At 43.9% G+C, this 23,359-nt stretch overlaps 1 protein-coding gene across 5 annotated transcripts in view; it reads left to right on the top strand.

Annotated features, from left to right (window-relative positions):
- Positions 1 to 23,081, top strand: part of GRAP2 (GRB2 related adaptor protein 2) — a 98,812-nt gene extending 75,731 nt beyond the window's left edge. For 4 of the 5 annotated variants that reach the window (XM_033056853.1, XM_033056854.1, XM_033056855.1 and 1 more), the window contains 7 exons: positions 9,013 to 9,115; positions 12,127 to 12,218; positions 14,466 to 14,585; positions 16,272 to 16,440; positions 18,073 to 18,204; positions 19,557 to 19,676; positions 21,871 to 23,081. In XM_033056853.1, coding sequence (XP_032912744.1) covers positions 9,038 to 9,115; positions 12,127 to 12,218; positions 14,466 to 14,585; positions 16,272 to 16,440; positions 18,073 to 18,204; positions 19,557 to 19,676; positions 21,871 to 22,050 — 891 coding nt within the window. In that variant the 5' untranslated portion in view covers positions 9,013 to 9,037 and the 3' untranslated portion in view covers positions 22,051 to 23,081. Of the gene's footprint in view, positions 1 to 3,951; positions 3,975 to 9,012; positions 9,116 to 12,126; positions 12,219 to 14,465; positions 14,586 to 16,271; positions 16,441 to 18,072; positions 18,205 to 19,556; positions 19,677 to 21,870 lie in introns of those variants that run through there. The other variant, XM_033056857.1, reaches the window with a different exon arrangement.
- Positions 23,082 to 23,359: the final 278 nt, after the last annotated feature.

Here is a 23,359-nt window from a genome sequence, read left to right as displayed (position 1 = left end):
CAAGGCAATTTTTGCTAACAGGAAGCACAGTAAATTGGGAAAGAGCTCTTCCCAGATCAGTTCATGGAGCTCTGCAGGGAAGCTTTTATAGCACTGCCACTTCTGTGCACTCAGTCCTGAAAAAAATAACTGCCCACTAATGACCTGTCACTGTGGACAGCCTGAGCAGCTGTTTGCAGAGAGCAAAGCTGTGAGAGGATGAATTGCTCTGTGTGCAGCATATCTGAATGTGGGAACAGGAATAGATGGCAGATTGGGAAAGACTAGACAGCTTCCATTCATAACGTTCAGCTTTATGTGGATTTACAGTCCTGATACTCCCAATTCCACAGATGCTGAGTTATCGCTTACAATTACTTACAGCAATTGAAATCTCCCCTGTTTCCACACTTTGACTTCTGTTTCCCTTGTTGACAGTGTTACTTTCTGGAGGCGAACTAAGAACACAGGGAAGCAGTTTATTTTGAGGGTAATAAAACCTGGCCACTTAATTCTTCATTTATTATCAACTCAATTCAGAGTAGACAAAATATTTGATGTATATGTTTTGTTGGAAATTACCTTTTTTCCTTTTCCTGTGCTTTTTCTTTTCCCTTTGGTTTTCTTTCTGGCTGCCTGCATGCTTCCCAGATAGAAACTAAAGTGCTTGGAAAGTGATTCTTCTCTTGAAAAATTCAGGCCAGCAAGAAATTACTAAGATTTTTGTGAGACAGCATGTTCTTAGGCAGTTTTCAGACATGTTTGCAGACACATGTCTTTTGGGTCACTCACCTAAGTGCAAAAGCAGGTGTAAGTTTATCTGCATCAAGCTTTTTAAACCCAGGTCTTCTCAGACTGTATAATAGCCATGGTTTGGCTGTCCTGTCTGGAGTGTGTCAGCAGTAGATAATGACAAAGAAGTCTGCAGCAGGTAGCTGTGGAATAACCTGTCTGCCTGGGCTGGGTTTTACCCCATTGTCTAATAGAGGCTGGCTAAAACGCAGATGCATGGAGTCTGATGTCCTTCCCATTAGGCTTGTTTCCATTACTTATAGTTGAAGTATCTGGATGTTTCTTCATATTTTTCAACACAGCTGTGATGGATGTATTCCACAAGGTGAAGAGGTTAATGTGTTACTGTAACTGTGACAGAGGAGGAATATATAGAAATGGAGAAGAAAGAAAAGAGTTATTTCCTATTCTATCCTATTTCCTATCCTTTCTCAGTGTTGGGAGCTTGCCAGTATTGAGTGTTTTGTTTATAGTAGAGAAAGCCACATCCCTTATGGCTTGACATTTAATAGATTTAATATTATAATGCAATAGTTCTGGATACATAACAGGAATCCATGCAGTGTTTCGTGACATTGTCAGGCAGCAAGTGTGAGTGACAAGTCACCAGCAGCGTTCTTGCTGGGGGGCCCATTAGATCACATCATGGTAGAAAGCAGAGAAATTAGGTCGTTCCAGTGTGTAACGTAATGCAATCTGTCATGCCATTCACAGACCACAAAAAAACACTGAGCTTAAACCCAAGAAAACCGTGAGCATTGGTGTCCCACCTTCCTGAACAGAAATTTATATTTCTCATGTATTGATAGCCACACGCAAAACTTTTCACATCGTGTACCCTTCCTTTAGCCCCCTGCCTTCTGAACCTGTATAATTTTTCAGCAAATATGTTCAAGATTATCCCATTCAGAGGGAGTTTTCACCATATCTACCCCTGACTTGTCAGAATGCTTCACAATTTTCACGCTACCCCTGTTTTAACTAACAGCTGTTTCAGTGAGATTACTGCCTCCCCAAAAGGCAGCGTGTGTGCAGGGACCACCACCCACCAGCCTGCTGCTGGACCAGGGCTCTTGGACTAGCACGGTTTTTGTGGTGTTTCTTGGTGAAGTGCCACAGCTCCTAAGGATTAATTGGGTCAGGTTAAAGTTATTCACAGTCCATGATGCTGTACCCAGCAGCAGCTGTTTGGGGAAGGAAAGTGAGAGCAGGACAAGTACATGTCACAGCTTCTTTCCCTATGGCCTCCCAGATCCTGACACTCTTGGAATGAACTCCTAGTACTTATGAGAAATTATGGATAAAAATTTCCTGTTTACCTTTTCCATGATTCTCATTATTTCCAACATTGTTTTGCATTTATCCCTCTGACAACTTTTTTTAAGGGTGAAGGATCCCAGTCTTTAAATTGGTTCTTCCTTGTCCAGAAACTTCCCATTCCTTTGGTCATCTTCAGCTGCTTTCTATCTGCTATTTTTGATGCTGCTGTCTCTGTGTTTAAGATGGAGGGACAAAAACTAGCTGCTGTATTCAAGTGACAAATATTCAAGCCCCAGGGACTCGTACAGTGACATCATGCTGCCTTCTGGTTTGTTTTCTATCACTTTCCAGACACTTCCTAACCTGCCTTTTTTACTTCCACTCAGATGACACTTTGGTAGAACTCAAACAGCATCTCAAAGATATTTTTCCTGAGTGATAATTGCTAATTTAAGTTCATTGCTGTGTTCACATAGTTATGTTTGTTTTGTCCCATGTCCATTGCTTTTGCAGCCGTCAGCACTGAGATTCACCTTGCACTTGGACAGTATTTTTAAAACCATCTGCAAGGCTTTGTGATCAGATTTAATTAGCATTACCCTGGATTTTTTTCTCATCAGTAAGTTTTGACACTTCGTGTTTTCCCGATCATTTATGAATATTTTGAACAGCACATTCAAATTGTTTACTAACTTTTAATCAGTTGTTAATCTTCTATAGGTCTTTCCTTCCTATATATTTCCCTCCCATTCTTTGAGAACATGAGAGGCTTTTTTAAGAGTCTTTGGTGAGAGACTTCATCAAAAATGATGTAGAAGTACAAGTTTTGTATCAAGTGATCACCTGTTCACCATGTATCCACACGTTCATCAACTCCTTCAAAGAACTCAGATTTGTGCCATATTACTTCCTTCTACTAAAGCTATGGGAAGAGGAATTGGTATGTTATTTCTCTCTTAGGGCCAGTAATTCTTTTTGTAATTACTCTTTTTACTCATTTCAGGCACACAGAAGCCAGACCTGCCCCTTGCATCCCCTCAAAACACATCTCAAACATTGGCATTGTGTTTGCTGCTTTTTTCCTAGTGTCAACGCTTAGTTAAGTCTAGCATTGTGTGCCACAGTTAAATTGCTCAGCCTTTATTATTTCACGTTCACTTTGGATTTCAGTCAAGACTTCCAAAATACCAAATCCTTGAATTTACTCTTGTTCACTTACTGTTTTTTCCTAAAATCTTTTATTCCAGTTCTTCATTTTGAAATAGTTCTCCTGGCTTTCTTCTGCAAAGAAAACTCCAGTGTGGGGACCTCCTTATATCCCTATGGAAGATGCATGGATGCAGAGAATTCATTTAGCTTTTGTGCTTCATCCTTATCTTCTTTGAGCATTCTTTCTGCATTTCAATCATCTGTCAGCCCTACAGACACACTCTGGCAGGCTTCCTGCTTCTGTTGTCTTTGAAAATGATTTTATTACGTTTTTATGTCTTTAGCTACTTGTTCCTCAAGATATGCTTTCCAACGGACTTATGGTTTCTCAGTTAACTTAGCAGAGCTGTGCTCATTTCTCTTTTCCTTATTTGGGTAGAACTTGCACTTTTTGAGGGACCCTCCTTTATTCATCTGTTAAACCACCCTGTGCTGAAGCAGCAGTCAGGGGCAGCTCCTTTTGAACTGGCATATTTAATAATGCAGGGTCCCAAATATTTCTGGCATTAGAGGCTGGAAGGTGTCCATGAGCTGCTGTGTGCTGATCAGGCACAGCTCCGTTCCCGTGTCCCCATGCCCACTCTGGAGTGTCCCTGTCACACTCGTGGGGCCGTGGCCGATGTGCTACCCTGGCGCTGCAGGGAGGAGCCTGGGCTCTCCTCTCTTCCGTGCCTTAGGTGATAACACCTCCTGCTTTGGAGCTAAGTGCCAGCAGAGAGGAGAGCTGCTGCAAGGTATGGGCTGACCGTGGCTCTGGGCACTGGGTGGGACAAGGTACAAGGGAGGAACAGGGGCGTTTGGAAGGAAAGGTGAAGTGCTGTGCAGTAGGGGCAGAGCATGGGATCCCAAGGCCATCTTGTTTATCAGCTTTCACAACAGGGCAGTACCTTTGCAGGACAAATCCCTCTGCCTCTGCCAAATCTGACCAGCTGGAGTCTGAGGGAGGAGGTAGGCAAACAGAAGGAGGTGTTTCCCCACCACCCCAGTGCCCCCACCAACCCTCCCAGCCCAGCAAAGATTTGGGATTTTGTACTGTCACGGTACCATGCAGTGCTGTATCATGTGCTCCTCTCTTTGAGCCTGTTGCCGCACCAGCTTCCCATGCTGCTGCACAACTCTGCTCTGTCGTGATGGGAAGTAGCACAGAAGACCTGGGTTCCCTAGGGAGATTAAGCACCATCCCGTCTCAGGGCATTTCTTGCCAACTGGTATTGGTTAGAGTCCTGAAAGTTTGTTTGTTCTGTGAATCCAGTTCCTAGGAGGCTTATTTTGTCTGCACACTGGCTCATCCAAAATGCTGTGCATTGCTCTGGGTGCCAGAATAGCCAAGGCTTAAATGCATCATGTCTGAGTGTTTTAGTGTCTTGTTCTCCCTTATAAATTTTACCCTTATCACTGACAGTCAGTGGAGCTGCACCGTTAACTCCTTAGCAAGAGGTTTGTGTTTTTGGAGCTAAATATCCCCATGCCACTTGTATGTGGCTTAGCTGGTGAAAACAAAACTGTTATCTGCCAAAGCTCTCCTAGATTACAGGTCCCTTCTCCATTGTTTCTGCCCAAATGTCATCTGGAATTTCTGTACAGATGTTCAGGGTTGAATCCTGTCCCTGGTTACTCATCAGTCCAATAGGTTGTTCTTGCAGAGCCGAACAAAGACACAGTAGCTCGTGCTGTATATCTTGGTGCAAAACCACACTGGGTGAAGCTTCAGACTGGAGATATGTGCAATTTTTTATACTACAGGCATACAAATATAAACTTTTTTCATATGGTTCCATTAAGCAAGTGGGTTGTCGTAATTTTGCTCTCCTGATGTAAGTGGATGAGATTGGGGAAGGCTGAGGCTGAGCAGTCCCCGAGTGACGGGGCTCTCCATAGGTGGTGACCTTCCCTGGCATTGTTACTGCTGAATTTGGAACCAGCACGGTGTAGGGTAACAGAGTTAAACTCTTTGGGACTCTGCTGTCAGACTGTCTTACTCGCTGACGTGTTTTAAGCCTTGGCACTTTCCGTCAACAGAGGCACTGACTGATGTTCTTGCTCAGGGAGTGGCGTTCTGCAAAACTGAAATGCCTGCCCTGTGCTCTGAAAGCCATGCTGCTTTTCACTTTCCATTTTGTGAGCCTTCTGTTGCACTGCACCAGTCCCACTGAACTGCTGTAGCCTTATCCCTCTTGGATCTCCCTGTTGCAAAGGTGAACGACAGAGAAAATTCACCTGCATGCATAAAGCCAGCACAAAATGAAGGGTATGGTCAGCTCACAATGGGAACTGAAAAATCCCTCTTTGAACATTGTGCTTGTTTCATGCTAAACTCTCTACAAAGGTGATTTCCACAGAGAACATTGTGCACTGAAATTGTCCTTGGCTATCAAAAGCCTAAAGGAGTTGCACCAAGCAGTTAAAAGCGGAATTTGAGATAAAAAGGTGCTTGAGAAATGTAAGTTATGACAATAGTGAAAAATGTCCTATCTGTCTGTGTTGTGGGTCGGTGCTTGGAGTCACACACATGCAGAGGGGGGAAGAATGGGCTCCTGGCAGGGGAATTTTCATGAGGGCCCAGCACTGACCCAGGTGGAGTGGGGATTCTCAAGTTACAGGTGGAGGGAGGAACAGGATCAGAAAAACAGAACTGGTTTGAAGTTCAGATGCTGAAAAGTGGTAGGCTGGAGTTCAAAGCCGGGATTATTGGCTAGTGTTGCTTTGGTAGTTAGTGGGGAAAGAGCTTAAGACCCAGAGCATTACTGCATTGCTGATTTATCAACACAGCCAACACCGTGGATGGTGTTTGAGCCACTTCTAAATCCAGCCGCTGGCAATGGAAGGCACATTTAATCCATGTGTTAGATTGTTTGAAGAGGTATCTGTCTCCTGGTCTCTCCCTGAGGCTGAGATTGCTGAAATTGAAAAGGAAGTGAGAGAGAAGATTCTAACTGTTTCACAAACTCCTCTCCTTCAGAGGGGGCCACATTGCAATAGCACCTTTCACATTTGGGTTATTGAAAAATTAAAGGTTTTCTACTCTTTTGCCCCCTGTAGAGAGAACCCCCACTACTTCTTCTGTATCTAAGGGACAGAATCAAAGGCAGGATTTGTATTTAAATAGTTTATTGGTTTTAAGTGTGTTCTTTTCCTCAAGCTGGGATTAATGGTCTGCACTTAGGAGTTCAGGATCCATCTGCTTGTTGGCTCTGATCTCTCTGCAGCAGGCCACCACTCCAAGATAAAACGCTGAAAAACAACCCTTATTAAAGTAATTCTCCTTTAGTCTTTTTCTTCAGATATCTTCCATGAAAGAGTATCATTGTTTAACCAATTCCCTTAAGGGTTATTTCCCTTCTAATTTAATACCCCTCTGCTCTGTTAGCACACAACAGAGCTGACACTGCCTATAGGGATTACAGACTGAGGCTCCAAAAATGTCTATGCAAGAATAGAGGACAGTTTTCAAAGCAGGCTTGAGCTGCACCTGCAAGGTAACACCAATGTCTTGGAATAAGAGTGAGACAGAGGGGGACCCTAGTTTGCAAAAGGTATCAAAAGTAAGAATTAAAGAGCATTAGCAGGTCAACAGGGAGAATAGGGGTGAAAATGTTTGGAATAGGTGGATATCTGACACCTGAGAATAAAGCACCAATGTGCTTTAGGGTGTTTGTGTTCAGCAGGTATGTGCATTTAAAGCCTAAAGGCAGCAGGCTGGAATAGCTGAGCTCAGCTGAGCTACGGACTCAGACCTACATGGGAGGCCCTGGCACTGCAGCAACCCCAATTGCTCTAGAACAGATTCATGCTGAATAAGCAGTACTCTCTGCGGACTGCCAAAAATTTTTTCTTTGTGCTTGATAGCACTCATCAGTCACATGGATATAAATTCTCCTATAAGTAGCAAAAAAGAGAGTGCTAATAGAATCCACTAGGAAGCATATAAGCATCTTTTTTTTAGTTAGAAGTGATAGTAACAAATCTCAGAACTAAGATCCAGTGATGTTCTGGCCCCTCTTGTGGATGACTTAATTCAGGGATCTTTAGTCAAGTGCAAAGAGACTCTGCAAGCAGGAAATAACAATTTATCCAATAAATAACTGCTTTATACAGTTACACACACAGAACCTAGTAAGGATTAATGAAATATTAAGCTACATATTAGCATACTCCTCACCTGAGCATAGGCACCCAAAGATTCTTTGCAGGGATCAATCAGAAATTAAGAGTCAACCTCCATGGTTGCCATCTGCCACCAGCTAGGTCAGGATGGATGGCACTGACAACTCAATTACTCAAATGATTCTCAGGTTCTCAGCTAGACTGACTATCCCAACTAAGCTATGGTTTTGTTTTTTCTCTGATATTTTTTATCGTCCCATGTTGGTGGTTTTCCTCTGGAATCCCTGCGCTGCTTCTGGTGCAACCCTGGAGCTTTTGCCCTGCCGGCTTTCCCCCAGCTCATTCTCAGCAGTTTAAGTTGAGCTGCACCAGAGCTGGGCCCTGGATCCTGGTTACACAGGTAGTTAAATCCCTGGGTTGTGTGTCAAAGGAGGAACATTACAGCATGTATTGCTGTATGAAGGAGGGTTACTTTTGATTTTTAAAGTGGCAAAATTCTGGAACTTGCTCAGTATCAGTTCTAATAGATAAGAAATATCTAACCCTAATTAGGGCTGTTCATTGGTTTGTACAGTGTCTTTCTAGAGCTTTCTGGTTAAGAATGTTTTGGATCAGGCAAGTTGGCACTTTCTCTCAAGCCATAAAGACTGAGTGCTTTTGGGATGATTGAGATTAGGTAGTGGAACCTGTGGCTTCAGGATCTTTGTTCCCAGACAAACCTAGCTTAGAAATCATAAAAATTACTTCTGTATTGGAGCTGTCTGATGTTCTTCAGAAGCTGTGCTGCAAAACCATCTGCCAGCAGGGCACTTGCTTAATGTGGCACTGCCTGGGTATTCCTTAGCTTGTCACTAGCAGCCTCACTACTGGGCTATGGGGTAAATGACCCAGCCATGGGAAGTCTGTAGCTCTTGATTATAAAAATGGTCCTGCTGAGGTACATCCTAGTTATGTGAGCAGGAAGTGGTGAAGGAGCAAACCTCATCTTGCCACTTCCCCTGCCACATTGCTCTGGTGCTGAAAAGCAGGCTTTGGTTTGCAGGCTGTCTGATACATTTCAGGCTCCTGGGTTACCAACACTGAGGCAGGCTAACTCTCTGCCTGCTTCAAAACAGGGAATACAGCCTTTCTGCAAAGAGTTTTTGCCTACCTGAACGTTGTGATCACCCATGTTAAGCCATCACAAAGAAAAGACTCCTTCAACCTTCTGTATTGTGGCCCTTGTCCCAGAAAAATATATATATGTACTGCAGCCCTGTTTGTTTTGTATGCAATTTGACTCACTCTTGAGGTAAAGAGTAAGTCACTGCAGGGAGCAAATGCATTTTTCAGTTGCAGGACAGAGTCACTTGCTTTATTGGGAACTGTGAGAGCTGGTCTATAGCTGTTTTTCCCATGAAATTGCTCTAGAGAAAGAGATCTGTTGGAATAAGCATACACTATTGGTTATTTGTTACTGGTTATTCTGACTTCAGCTAATTACAGCCTCAGCCATGCCCTCTCTCTGCCTGCTGATGTCTTTCCATGTCTAATAACAAATGGCTGCCCACAGCTGGTGTGTGCTCCCCACTCACAAATCACAGCACTGCTATCAGCTTTCCAGAGCCTGGGCTCCACAATCCCAGTAGCTCACAGATGCTGACAAGTGTCTGACATTATTTCTTCCAGCTTTGCTCTGCCCCCAAGACACAGTATGGAAGCCATTGCCAGGTTTGATTTCACTGCTTCTGGAGAAGATGAGTTGAGCTTCCAGGCTGGGGATATGTTGAAGGTAAGTACAGTCCCCAGCTTAACTATGCAGTATCAGTTTCTGATACTGCTTCCAGATCTTTCTTGTTCTTCCATTTGCCTTGACAAAACAGATGAAGACACATCTATGAACTGGGATACAAGTGCAGGATACTCCTCTCCCATAGGGTTTGCAACAGACAGCTTACTTGAGTCTGTGTCCACTTTTCCTGATTTTATGTCCATAAACCGTGGATTTAGTTGCCCTGCAGTCCTCCAGTAGTCAGCAGGGAAGGATAAGCTGTGGCACAGATCAAGATCTTTGGTGACAGATTTTGAGGGTCCTGCCTATTTTTATTGACCAGGTAAATCATCCACAGTGACTACATTATGATGACTATGTCTAAATGCAGTCGGGATCAGTTCTGTCCAGGGGGATTGCTGTCTTCCTTATTTCCAACCCTTAAACTGTCTAAAAGATAACTCTTATCCATTACAGAATTTATATCTAACTTTTCACTGCTAGTAATTATTGTTAGACGCTGTTAGATTTTAGGCAATTGCAAATAGAAGAGGAAAAGTCCATGAGCCAAACTGTTACACACATAATGGAATAGTTTAAGAGGTCCTGGTCTAATAACGTTTTATACACCCTTGCAGGAATTGAACAATGGGGCAATGGCAGAAGTAGAGTTGATCATATACAGTTTCTGGAAATCTCTTTAAAGTTGATCTGTATGTGTTATGATAGAACAGTTCTTGTTAACATTACTGAAGTCCCACAGATGGTCACTTATAGTTTCATCCTAATTATTTATCCACTTCTCAGCTCCAGATGTTCTGTTTCCATTGAAAATGCCTGAGTATTACTCCTCCCAAAGGCCTTAACTCCTTTACTGTCCAAAGGGACGATGTGCAACAGTAGGATGTAAACTCATATTTGGTGAGGAGCTTTTGCTACCCCTCTGTGCAGTCACAGATATTCCAGTTAATAATCAGATATTAGGCCTCAGCCTTGCCTTTTCCATCACCACCATTTTTATTTTATTGGCTTTTTAATTATTGGCACTTAGACAAAGTTGACAACATCCAGAGCTCATTAGGACCAAATCTTTTCAAAGAGATATGAGAAGGTTCTGGAGAAATCATTCCCTCTCTTCAGCACAGATAAACACTCTTATTCTTCCCCACTCAGTCCCTACTATCACAGGACCTTTACTGATGCCTTTTTTCCTCAGGAGACTTCCATCAGGTCCCTGGCTGGGGTGATGCTGTTGGCCAGGTTACTTTTCTTTCTGTCCCTCACTTTCCCTTCCTGTAAAATCATTATAACCTAGAGCTTCCTTTCAAACTATGCTGGAAGCGTCTGATAAGAAGAGTCAACACTACACGCCAGTTTTATTGTTGTTAGTTGTCATAGAGAATTCACTACCAGAAAAATCAAGCTGCCTCTTGCTGTAAAATCCTCGAGGTGAACAAAACAACACCTTAGCTACCCAATCCATAGTAGCAGTAAATCAGCCTGAGGAACGACTCTGTTCTGGCATAGGCACACACATTCATACCCCATCATGAGCCCCCTCATGCCTGCAACAAGCTGCTGATTTATAAAGGAGATAAGATGAAGTATTGATGTAGAGATTACAAAACAGGAAACATGAGGCCCTCAACCAGTAGTGACAGGAGGAAATCCACCCTCTTACCCCCCCACACATCCTTCTTCTGAGAGGATGAGACACTGAGAGAAACCTGCCAGTTCTTCAGTGGCAAACAGCAGGTGGGTCTGTCTGGAAACCTCACTTCCAACAGAGCAGGGCATGGGCAGGAAGGAGCATCCCCTGTGTTCGGCTGCAGCAGTGACAAAAGATCCTTAACCCAACACCCAGGCATGAGGACAGCAGTGACTGTACAAGTAGGGAATTCCACAGCTTTCTATTCCTTAACTTTTCTGAATCCAAACGTGTAAAAAAGGGCTACGTGGCAGAGAAGGCAACGAAGAATTGGCTCCAGAGACAGTAACGTCCTGTTGCCAATACAAAGCAGTTAAAATGTGCCTTAGGCTCCCAAAACCATGAGATTGGCTCACCAAGTAAGTATTATTTCTGTTAACAATAGATTTTAAATTAGATCTTTTCCAGTTGCTTTTTCCTTTTAAAACTCTCATGGCTCATGCTTTTAGACTCCTCTCCAAAACCAGAAAGAGCGGAAACACGATCTATTTCATACAGCAGAGTCCTGTCCCAGGATTGCAACGTCAAACAAAACACCAAAGACCAAAACATTCGCAGCAAAATCCCAACGTGGTCGTATTCCTGTCCTCTTTCCTCTAGCTCAGGGCTGTATCTTGGGCCATCAGCCAGGGTGTCATGAATTTGGGCCCTCCCTGATCAGCAGTGGTGTTTCTAAGGACCATTACAGTTAATGTGAGCACATTTGAAGCTGCTCCAGTGTGTGATGCGGACTCACTTCCAGCAACCTTCTAAGTATAATAGCGTCTTGAAAATACTTTTTGCCTCCTTCTTTTATCTACCTTGGCAAAGCTCAGGGTAGCTGAAGACTTAACCCACTAAAGAATCTCTTGTGAAATGCCAGGTGAGAGCACATGGTAACATCTGTGCAGTCATAAGGCACACGGATACAGCTGTGTGTGCCTCCGTACCCATACATCAGAGGAGTTTGCACTGACACTTTCTTCCCTTGTGAGTCTGAGATGTTCCAGTACCAGCTATAAAAGACAACACAGAGAATAACTTAAACCCCTATTAAGTATTTCAAAGCTGAATTTCTCCTTTTCACAGGCACCAGAGATACAAGGACAGGCGGTCAGACAAAGGGGTAAAGTTAACAAGAAAACTCTCTGATTCTTCTCAGGCTTTTTTCTCGCTTGCTTGCTCTGCAGTGGTCATCAGCCACTAGCCTTGTTGCACCATGGGTGGGGAGTAGAATGTGTACCATTTTCTTTCATTCTTACAAGACATTCTAGGTTTCTGCCCCAGTCTTGTTACTTTGCCTTTCTCAGGTGACACATTTATTCCATCCATTTCTCCATTGCAGATTTTGAGCTCCCAGGAGGAGTGGTACAAGGCTGAGCTCAGAAGTCACGAGGGCTACGTTCCGAAGAATTTCATTGATTTCCACGTTCCCCCGTAAGTGTGACAGAAGTGGTGTCTCCACCATGGCACATTTCCACTGAGTGCTGTCAGGAGCACATCTGCATGTGTATGCAGAGGACAGGACAGGGGAAGTGCTGGGCATAACATCCTGCACTTTGGGGCTGGCAAGGATTGCCATAATGCTACACATACTTCTGCCAGCACAGCATATTCTACCCCAAAGCATCCTCAGTTCCTTCGGAGCTAAGTGGATCTCGATGATCGCTGTCAGTCCCAAGTGACTCTTTTGTTACTGCTGCTCAGAGGGATGCTGGGATGTGGCAGGAATTGCATTTAGATATCCTCAGAGAGAAGAAGAAGAATCATGATGTGAAGTCTTGGGAGCAGAGACAGAGGTTAAGCACAAAAGAAGAGCAAGGCATCTTTCTGAAAATGAATTATAAAAAAATTTCCTCCTCCTTCGACTCTCAGCAACACTGACTCCCCCTTTTTCCACTGTGCCACCGCCCTCCCTGCCCCTGCCAAGGCTGGTGAGTTTGTGTCGGTGCACTAGAGGTCAGTGCAATGCTGCGATGCTGTGACAGCTGGTGCTGCTCCTGCATCAGCAGAGTTGATAGACCAGACACACCACCCTGCTCTCTCTCACACTCAAACAGATCTGTCAGAGGACAGGCAAACCTGCATTTCTCTCTTCCCCCTGAGGAGATGGCACTGCACTTCCAGAAAGGACTGATGCGTGTTGGAATGCATGCTAAGTGTGCTCTCCAGCCCCATGCCATCAGTATGGCAGTGCATGGGATTTTTGCAACCTTTCAGCAGCAGAAATGCTCCCAGAAGCACCTCTCACTGTGCTCTTTTTTCAAAAGTGCTGCAGAATTTCAGGGGTGAACAAGCAGAGCATGCACCAAGCCCAGTACTTGTGGCTGTAACACACTGGTGCCCTGAGTAGTCGCACTGAGAGCACACAGGGATTTTGAGGTTACAGATAAGTGCCTCTGTCCCTTTTGGAGGTGGCACTTACTGGCCTTTTTGGACATAAGCCAACCTGCTTGGCTGAGCTGAAGGACATTATTTGCTTGCTGTGCAAATATGGCCTTGTACTTTGGGGCCTCAGGGGAAGAGATCTTCCAGTCAGTTGTTCTTGTTCACTCTTTCACAGGGCTGTGCCATCACTCAGGAGCACTGGCAGCTTCTTTTTTCACACACATTTTTCTCATGTTGCTTTCTCTGTGCAAGAGCTGCAAAGAAATATTTCCACTTTGACACTTTTCTAAGCACCAGGTCTGCGCTTTGAAGCAGTTCAAGACAGAACTAGACATAGGGAAGAAAGCTGCCTCCTATTTTTGATGGGTTGTTTTTGCCCATCTTTTTCTAGTTAAATAATCACTGAGACTGGTTATCAAGGCTCATCAAAGTCTGATTTTTCTTTGCTAATGATACATAGGTAAACTGTGATGATAATAAGGAACTCCAAAGTAGAAGTGACAGATGTTAGGAAATTAACAGTCCTTAATTTTAATGCAATACAGGCAATTAAGTATTAGGTAAAGTCAAAGACTGCAGACTGTAGATCTTATTAGCTGTGGAGTAGACATATGCAAATGTATGTAATTTTTTGTTTCTCTACTGAAAATTATCTACTGATATCTTACTCTTTTACTATTTATGGTGACTTTCTCATTATTAGACCAGTGCCTTATGCTGTTGTTTGTTATGCCTGGCTAAATTTGTGTAAGTGTGCTTATGTATTCTGTGCTTCTGCAATTTTGAGGTATTGTAATTCTTGCAGGAACCAATTTATTATTACTAAAACTTTCATGGCTTTCCTCTGCTAAAAATGTATGTGTATTCCATGCAATATATCCATCACAGCCCAGTAATTTTCAATCAGTTTGCCAAAAAAGCAATTTGATCTATATATCTGAGAATTATGTATGTATATAAGTATACACATACATTTGCAATTTAAAATTTCTTTGACCAACCTTATTACACTGTGTCTGTAATTACAGTTTCAGCTGAGTGTTGCTTCTTAGCAGACCAAAGCTTGCATTGTTCTGTTTGCATGCACATGCTTTTACTACTCACAGAAAATGGTCTGCATCCATCAAACCCCTCAGCACATCCATGGCCACTGGGTGTAGCCATGTGGGCTCCTCTGATGCTTTTGTTTTCATCCCTTCACCCTGCTTATTCACATTCTCCCTACCCTCCATTTTTTAATTCCTCACCATAATTCACACCCTTACTCACATCCCCATGATTTTTCCCACTTGACAGCTGGTTTGATGAGAAGATATCCCGCCACGAAGCAGAGAACCTTCTCATGAGCAAAGGAGTTGGCTGCTTCATCGTCCGGGCCAGTCAGAACTCTCATGGTGACTTTTCCATCTCTGTCAGGTATCTGTTTCTCACAGCATATTCCTGCATCTTTTCCTGTTTAATGGTGTCCCTAGCCTCCTCTCATAAGGATTGTGATGGAGTCTCTTGAGAAGTTTGCATGCTGCCAGTCACTGGTAGTGCTGCTGTGTTGTGAATGAGAGCAAATTAGGCATCTGATCCCCAAATGTTTCTGCCTCTTTTCAAGGGACACAGTGAATGCCCCATTCCAAAGCTGCATCCCCTGGTGACCTCCTTCTCTGAAAGAACTACAGCAAATCAGAGTGGTACAGGGAAAGTCTCCCACAGTGCTTAACATGTGTCTTCCATTTGTTTCAATTCCCTGACAGCTCTGCTTGCCGAATCCAAGAATTCAAATACTAGCTATTAAGAGATTACTGTTGCATTGTTAACTTATTTCCCACAGGTCACTGAACAGCCATTGGACAAGGAAAGGTTTTTCATTGCTTGCAGCCCAGCTGCATTTCAGCAACTTGCTGTAGCTCAGCACTTCTCAGTGGATTTGCTTCTTAAATACAGAGCTCTTAAATGATGTTTGGTTTCCCAATTTTCAGTCAAATAGTTGATAACCAGTTTTAAATTAGAGTCATGATTAACAATGTCTTTTCCAAGTGGTAGGTACTTGCTGATTCAGGCAGCTCAAAAATTATCCAGGAGGAATGCAGGAAAACATTCTGGTTACATTTGCACCAATTAACACCAACAAATCAAGTACAGTCAGGCTCTTTCTCTGGCCCTGAAGTCAGTCAGTGTGGCAGAGGTCAGATCTGTATGGCTACACCCTCTTCACCCCACCAAACTTGTATTCAAGCAGCTCCCTGTGAGCAGTTCCTGGCCTGTTCTTTCTAACCATGGCCCAGCACTATCTAAGGGAGAGCTTTTCCATTTAAACCACAACCACACCACACTAATACTTCAATAGCTTGGGTCTGGTACAGTCAAGGATAGCATTCAGTCCCTGCCTGTCCCCATTTAGTTTATTTGTGCAGATGTACCCTCTGGGAAGAGTGTTTTAAATGCCTGGAGTTGCACAGAGCAAGGAGGTGGGTACCAAAATCAGATCACATCTGGTGCAAAGAGGAATTGTACACATCACAGAAGAGGTGAGAAGAGGGGAGGTACAGGGGTAGTAAGGGGCAGAAGGTTGAGGGGTTGTTTTTGGTTTTGTTTTTGGTTTTGGTTTTTTTGGGTAGAGAGAGTGACCTGTAGTAATGATGTTACACTAGATTTTATACCATTTTAAAGCTTAATGCGTGGCTTCACATGACTATGTCTGCATGTAGTGGTGATCCTCATGGTGTGTAAAGGTGTAATACAAATCTTATAGTCAATGCAGACAGGATGTTAACAGGACCTGCAGAGGCTGTTGTGTAGACTACAACTCCACTTTTTCACCCTGGAAGCTCCTGTGACCTTTATTTCAAAACAGAGGGTTTTAAACCCTATGCTTTGTTCTGATAGCATTTTGTGTCTGGGCAGCCCTGGGGCACTCTGTGTTTGCAAATTGATGAGTCTTTTGAAATAGAGCCACATCTGGGTCCAGTATGCACAAGGACTGCCACTGCATGACTTTCCAGAAGTCTAGATTTGGCCAAGCAAGAAGTTTTGCTAGCCTTCTGGAAAAGACTTTTTAAAAAAAGGTAGAAGTGCAATCTGTTTGATGATCTCTTTTCCTTTGGGATCCAGGCATGAAGATGATGTGCAACACTTCAAAGTGATGAGGGATTCAAAGGGTAGCTATTACTTGTGGACAGAGAAATTCCACTCGCTAAACAAGCTGGTGGACTACTACAAGACAACTTCCATCTCCAGGCAGAAGCAGATCTTCCTAAGGGACAACAGCCAAGAAGAACAGGTAAACACAAACTGTCTTTAGGAGTTTCTCAGTCAGAAATCTTTCTGTGGAAGGAGTTCATCCCATGAGAATGTCTCAGGATGGAGAGGAGGACAGTCTGTCCCTGGAAACCCAGCCACATCACTGCACTGGTGGGGTCTGAGACACAGATTTTTAGTGGATTCAATGGTATGTAGAGTTGTATAATTGAGCAGAATTTTTTGATTCTTCAAATCTGAACAGAGGTGCTTTGCTAAAGCAGTGCTAAGACCTCAGAGCTGAAGTTCTAAGATGCCAAGGGAAGCAAGACTTACCTTATTGAAATGCTTGGATTTCCTAAAGGCAGGTACAGAGCTGACTGGTGGGTTGTGACTGAGAAGAATTTGAGTCTGGTTTCTTAGTGTCCTTGCACACACCCAGAGTGCAACTGCAAGTTTGTCTGCTCAGAAGAATTGTTCATCTTCTGCTACTGAGCAAACACAGTAAAAGGAATGTGGAGGAACAGAGGGCAGAGCCTGGAGCAGTTAACCTGGCTGTTAGGAACTGGGAAGTACTACTGAGAAGAACATAGCAGATCTGGGAACAGGATGTGCCTTCAGGGAAGGTATAGTCAATGTTTGAGAAGGCAGAGGAATCCCAGTCCAATGAATGCCTGGTTTTGTGCTAGGGGAGCAAGCAAATGACATAGCAGAGGCTGCTACACATTGCACTTCCTGTACTGGGAGCAAGCATGCCTGGTCACTGCAACAACCAAAGTCTTGCTTTACTGGGAAGTGGACTCTGGAATTAAATTACCGGCATGTGCAAGTAGAGACAAGGCAGGAGGTATGTGACCTGCTGACTACAGCAGTAAAGTTTTATAGGCTGCATATGGGTCATTCTTGCTGTCTCAAAATGAGAGATGATCCATTTTTCAGTCTGAAGAACAGACCTGGGTTGTTGCCTCTTCCTAGACCACTCATAGAGAGCTTTAAAAATGCACTAGTAAGGTATTAAAATAGAGTCTCTGGGATCTGTAAGAGCATGATCACAGTGATGAATCTCTGTGTCTGGGAAAGGAAAGAAGGACTGTATGCATGTATATCAGTATAACAACCCGTTTGGGCTGACTGTGAGCAGGAAGGGAAAGAGATGCATTTGCTCCAAGATGCAGACAGGCAAATGAAAGAACAGAACTCAAGTTTGCTTTGGCAAACTCCCTGTACAATTGTTATGGTGATGGGCACAGCGGGGTATGTTTAGCACTCATCACTGTGGGGTTTCTGTTCACAATTCAAATTTTTAGATGCTGAAGCCATATGATAAAATGATTGTAATATAGATTTCAGTGCAGAGACAAATGAAGTCTAAGGGCAGTATTTCAAGAAAGAGCTTGGCTCCTGTGCTGATCCTCACACCAGTAGCCTGTTTTCAGCCCAGCACCTCCCAGTACTACCTGCTACTGACTCCAGATGGAGAGTGGCTGTGACAAAGATCTAAAATACAGAATTCCTGATTTGTTCTTCTGTTCAGAGGGGTGGGGCCTTTTATTTGAAAGAGCCTCCAGGGTAGTGAGGAGTGGTAGTGCTTAGTGTGCAATGATTGAACAGCTTTAGTGAAGGATGTGGTAGGAAGCAAAACCTGACCTCACTTTTGAGATCTTTCTTCCATCAGGAGAGGCGGGGTGGGAGCCTGGAACGGATAGGTCGGGAAGGATTCCACATGGGAGGAGCAGCTGGAGAAGATCATTCTTCTATATCCAAGAGATATGCAGAGCATCCTGTTCCCATACTGCAGCAGCAACAGGTACTACCAGGAACAAGGGGCTGGCACATGAAACATTGGCTTTTATTGCTTGGTAGTGAGCGAACAGTCACACTGTCAAAAATCTGCATTTCTCTACTGTGCACTCAAAAGAGAATTTGCTTCCTAGATGTTTCCTACTTCTTCTCTCCATCTGCCTGGGCCAATATGTGTTGATACGACTTAGATATGTGGTCATATGGCTACTTTTCTTTCAATTTGATTTTGTCTCGTTCTTCTTTGGCTAATTTGGGTACTAGATTTATAGGCCTGCTTGCTGTTCTTTACTATGTCCTTTACTATGGAGCAGCCAAAGAAAAGGTAAAGTAGTGAGTCCTCAGATACAGTCAGCTGCATCAGCACCACTGGTGTTCCCCCAGCGTGTGGGACAGAGGAAGAGCAAGGAGTGGGCAGGACTGGGTCATAATAACTCGATTGGCTAAAGTTCCCTTGGAAAGCATGACCTTTTATCTGTGAGTTAGAACAACCTTAATTTTTCTCCAAAAGTCTCAGACACCAAAAAAGCCCCTCTCTGACCATTTGTCCCAGCAGCTGTGAAACACAGCTAAGGACAGTCAACTTGCAACTTCTAAAAAGTAAAACCCAAAATAGAACAGTCTAAGCTGACCTCTTCCATGAGGGTCATTACTTGCAGAACTGGAACGCAGGGACTTCATTGGAAGCAGACATCTAAAATTATTTATGGGGGGGCTTGCCCCTGACTCCTTGTCCAGTAGCAACTCTGAAGTCCCCTCATTTATACATCTCAGAATATATATGTCATGGTTTAATCTCAGCTGGCAACTAAGTACCATGCAGCCACTCAATCACTCCTCCTCCCACTGGTGAGAGTAGGGAAAGAATCAGGAAAAACATAAAACTCATGGGATAAGAACAGATTCAAAATTGAAACAGATAAATAGTAGTAGTAGTAGTAGTAGTAATAATAATAGTTGTTGTTATTATTATTTTCTAACTATTTAAAAGGAAATAATGAAAAGAGAGAGAGAGGAATAAAAGTCAAGAAAAAGAAGTGATGCACAATACAATTGCACATCAGCCACAGACTGATGCCTGTCCCTGACCAGTTATTGGCCTCTTCTGGCCAGCTCCCCCCAGTTTATATACTGGGTATGATGTTCTAGAACATGGAATATCCCCTTGGCCAGACACTGAAAAATCCTTGATTTAAAGTGAGCCACTACTTAGCAACAACTGAAACATTAGTGTATTATCAGCAGAATTCACATACTAAATCCAAAACATAGCACTGTACCAACTACTACAAAGAAAATTAACTCTATTCCAGCCAAAACAACAACAACATGACTTTTGTGCTGCTGTTTTCTTTCTAGGAAAGACATGGTGGGAGCCTGGACAGGAAAGACATGATGCACAGGCTAAGGGATCATGGCCAAGGAAGTGCAGGAGCTATGCAACGGAGACACACAGACCCACTGCACCAGCAGACACCAGTAGGTGATGCACCTGGGAGGCCTCATCTGCCCAAGTCATTGTGGGTCCCTTAGCAATGGCCAGGCAGTCTGGACAATGTCACCTACATGGAGGTTGCATGAGTATAGTGTATTTTGCCTGCTAGGCCATGTCTTACAAGACATTTCTGAGTCTCAAGACTATCCCAGCCACTTGAATCTGCTTGTGGGGCACTCTGAGGGTAGGACTACAGTGTTGTGTGACCATAGTTGTGGAAACTGCTCTCAAGGGTCAGTCTTATGCAGCCTCAGTGGAAGAGAGAACTTAGCATGAGCTCAGCTAAAGAGGCATATGAGACATTGGAATGAACACAAGCTCACCCATGGATTTTGATCAAGCATGAGTCCAGTCCAGCAGAGGACATTTCTGAAAGACTAATGATCTCTTCTAGGAGAACTTCATGTCCATTAATGCACAGGGCTTTCAATTATCTTTGCCACCACAGCCAGGCAGTGGCTGATGTCAGTAGCTAAATGTGCAGTACATTTTTTAAATTCTATGGACAGCAGCCTCATGATACTGTACCATGCTACAGTGTTCCTCCTGTCCTGCAATGCACTTGTAGTCACACTGTCTCTTCCATTAATTTTTGCTGCAGTCCTGAGAAGGCCTGAGATCACCCAGCTCTACTTGTCTGTGCCTGGCACATCTCTCAGACCTCCTTTGCCATCAGAGAACTCACCTACCTGATACCCTTGGCTGTCAGAGCCTCTTAGCACTTGGGATGTGGCTGTGATCCAGATGTGTCTCTGCAGACACCCCAGACCACTCCCCTACTGCATCCATACCTGGCACTTGACCTTCAGTAACTACCTGCTCTGTAAATTCCCACTATGTGAACGCCCACAGAGGATGTGGTGTCTTTCTCTGCCTCAGTCTGTGATTGCACTGTGAGGTACAAAGTATTTCCCCATCAGCTCGGTGTGACCTAAGGCGTGCTCCTCTTCCTTGAGGAAATCTCCAGCTTAGCCCATAACCGGAGAACCTAGATCCAAGGAGAGAAGGGAAGGACAGCACACCTTACTCAAGTGTGCGTGAAAAAGAACAGATTAGATTAGGAGATTTGGAACATGTTAAAAAATAGGGGCATGCCTCTTTTTTTGGCAAAAGCCCCAAATCTTTATTGTAATCCATCTTAAAATACAATGTTTTTTATCTCTCAGAGGCTGTGGCAATGAATAACAACATGCTTTTGCCTGCCACATCCCATCAGTGATGTAGAAGCCACAAATCCAATTATAGGAAGGTCTATATGTCCAACTAAATAACTAGGGGCCAGTACTAAGCAGGGCCCTGAATGGAAGATTTATCAAAAGTTAGTCTGCCTTCAAACAGATCTCTCCATCTGTCCCTGCCAGATATACCTCCTAAATTATCCATGCCCTGTGGTGTGGATGCCAACAATTTCCCAGAAAGAAGCCCAAGCTATGTCCTTTAAAATATGATTTCTGTACAAAGTGGGAGATTGACTTTAAAGTCTTTTTGAAAAAAATCTAACCATAGTGCACATTACAGTGCACCCCCCAAAATAAACCTATACACCCAAACAGATGTTAATCCTTCGGATCTCAGGGGCCTGACCTTGGGGTGAGTCTGAAGAAAGTTTATGACCCTCCCCTATACCCCAAAAGTGCCTGAAAGAGCAAGTAATCCTTCTTTATCCTTCTTTGCAATGTTCTCTACTCTCATCTGCTGGCTCTCAGTCCTCGACTGGCCGAGGACACATTTTGATATCTGTACCAGCACCAGCTCCCTAGAGCCATTCCCTGATAGTTACAACCCAGCAGGTCTCAGGCAGGAGTCCTTCTGTACTCCCATAACTGGCTTCAGACATGGCTGTCCTGGCTGCCCTTGCAAGGCAGAGGCAGCAGAGCCATGAGAACACAATTTCTTAAGGACCTGCTCTCAGTCTGACTTGTCACCTTATGATGCAAACACCCACAAATACACTGAGGCTGCTGAGAAACCAAACATCATCCCTTAGGTGTCCCAGCAAATTTGTCCCTCCTTCCTGGCATCTTGGCCACTTCCTAGTTTAATTGCAAGTTGGTCTAAAATTCAGCACTGCTTGTCCTTGCTTAGTGACTGTATTACTGGGTCTTAAGAGGGGTGACAGGAGGGTGATGTTTAAGTGCCCTGGCTCCCTGTTCCCTGCCTGTCTGCTCTCCTTTGCAGCGAACGCTGTGGGTGCGTGCCTTGTACGACTTCGATGCCATGGAGCACGACGAGCTGGGCTTCCGCAGCGGAGACATCTTAGAGGTCCTGGACAGCTCCAACCCCTCGTGGTGGAAAGGACGCCTGCGTGGGGAGCTGGGGCTCTTCCCTGCCAACTACGTCACACCAGTGCTGCTGTGAGGGCACAGTGTGGCCCAGGGGCTGTGCTGGAGCTGCTCTTCTGACATGACAGGGACAGAGAAGGAGTGCATCTTCCCTTGCCACCAGGACATACACCGTTTGTTGTTTTGTCTTAATTTATTGGCAATTGATCTTTTGAAATGTTTGTATGAAAGAGAACCGTTTGAAGAAGAATTTTTTACCCCCTGTTTTTCAGTCATGAAGGGGAGGGAGCAAAAAATCTTGGACTGTGCACTGAGACTTTGCTGGGTCCTCCCTGCCCTGTCACCTCTTTGGCTAGCTGTTGATAAGCTCCTGCAATTAGTTTTATTCTGTAGAAATGCCCTTCAGGAAAGTCAGGCTTCAGGTTAACTTCAGATTCAGTATTCACGTAGCCCTATGCCTTAATTTTGGATCTGGTAGCAGTCATAGTCTCTTCAGGCTCCATTCCACCTTTCTTCCAGGGGCAGGAGGGATGTATGTGAATTAAATGGTCCTTGGTAACCACATTAATCCTTCAGTTAGGGAAGGAAAGTGAAGGGGCTTTAGGTTGAGGTTGAGACAATCTAGATTTTTCTTAATAGTTTCTGGCTCATCTCATACTCTATGTATGGACTGATGAAGAGAAGGAATCCCGTAAGCTTTAGTACAAACGTGGTGAAGGAATGGGAGGGCAAGAAGCTTTCTTTGCTTCTTCTCATAGGCCTGCTTTTCTTTCCCCATGACAACTTACCCATTTTCAAGCTGCTCTTTTAGGTACCTACACTTCAGCTAGATAGCCTCACTAGAGCAGATCAGGCCCTTCAGCTAAATTAGTATCCACTGGATTGGATAACAGTTAATATCCCTCACTGGTTCCTTTTGTAGAACTGAATTGGGGAGGGATTGGAGAGGTTTCTCTGGTTTGGTGGCAGAAGTTCTTTCCCTGAAAATTTGCTGTGTTGAGGATCACCATGTACACAACTCCGGCTTACTAGAGAAATGTGTCATCCAACAGGTTAAGCTGTTCTTTTACAGTATGCAGAGAATAAAGCTGTAGCCATTAAATAGTCTGTTCTCTGTTCCGTTTCTTTTGGATAAAATAAGGTAAATTAATAGCTTTTCAAATAACTGCTGAGTGAATGCCCAGATGTGATAGAAATTTATTGCAAATGCTCATTACCTGTCCCCTTCACAAACCCTGCGAAGGGGATTCTACTGCATAACCACTGCTCAGGCACGTTGATATTAAACAAGCTGCCTGAATTTTTCACAACATGTGGGACCTCAGCAGTCAGCAAGGACAAGTGATGATTAATTATTGCTGAAAAAGAAAGAATAGGCAAGTGAA

Source organism: Catharus ustulatus, chromosome 4, assembly GCF_009819885.2.
Source record: "Catharus ustulatus isolate bCatUst1 chromosome 4, bCatUst1.pri.v2, whole genome shotgun sequence".
Lineage (NCBI taxonomy): Eukaryota > Metazoa > Chordata > Aves > Passeriformes > Turdidae > Catharus > Catharus ustulatus.
This window is presented reverse-complemented; position numbering and strand designations above follow the sequence as displayed.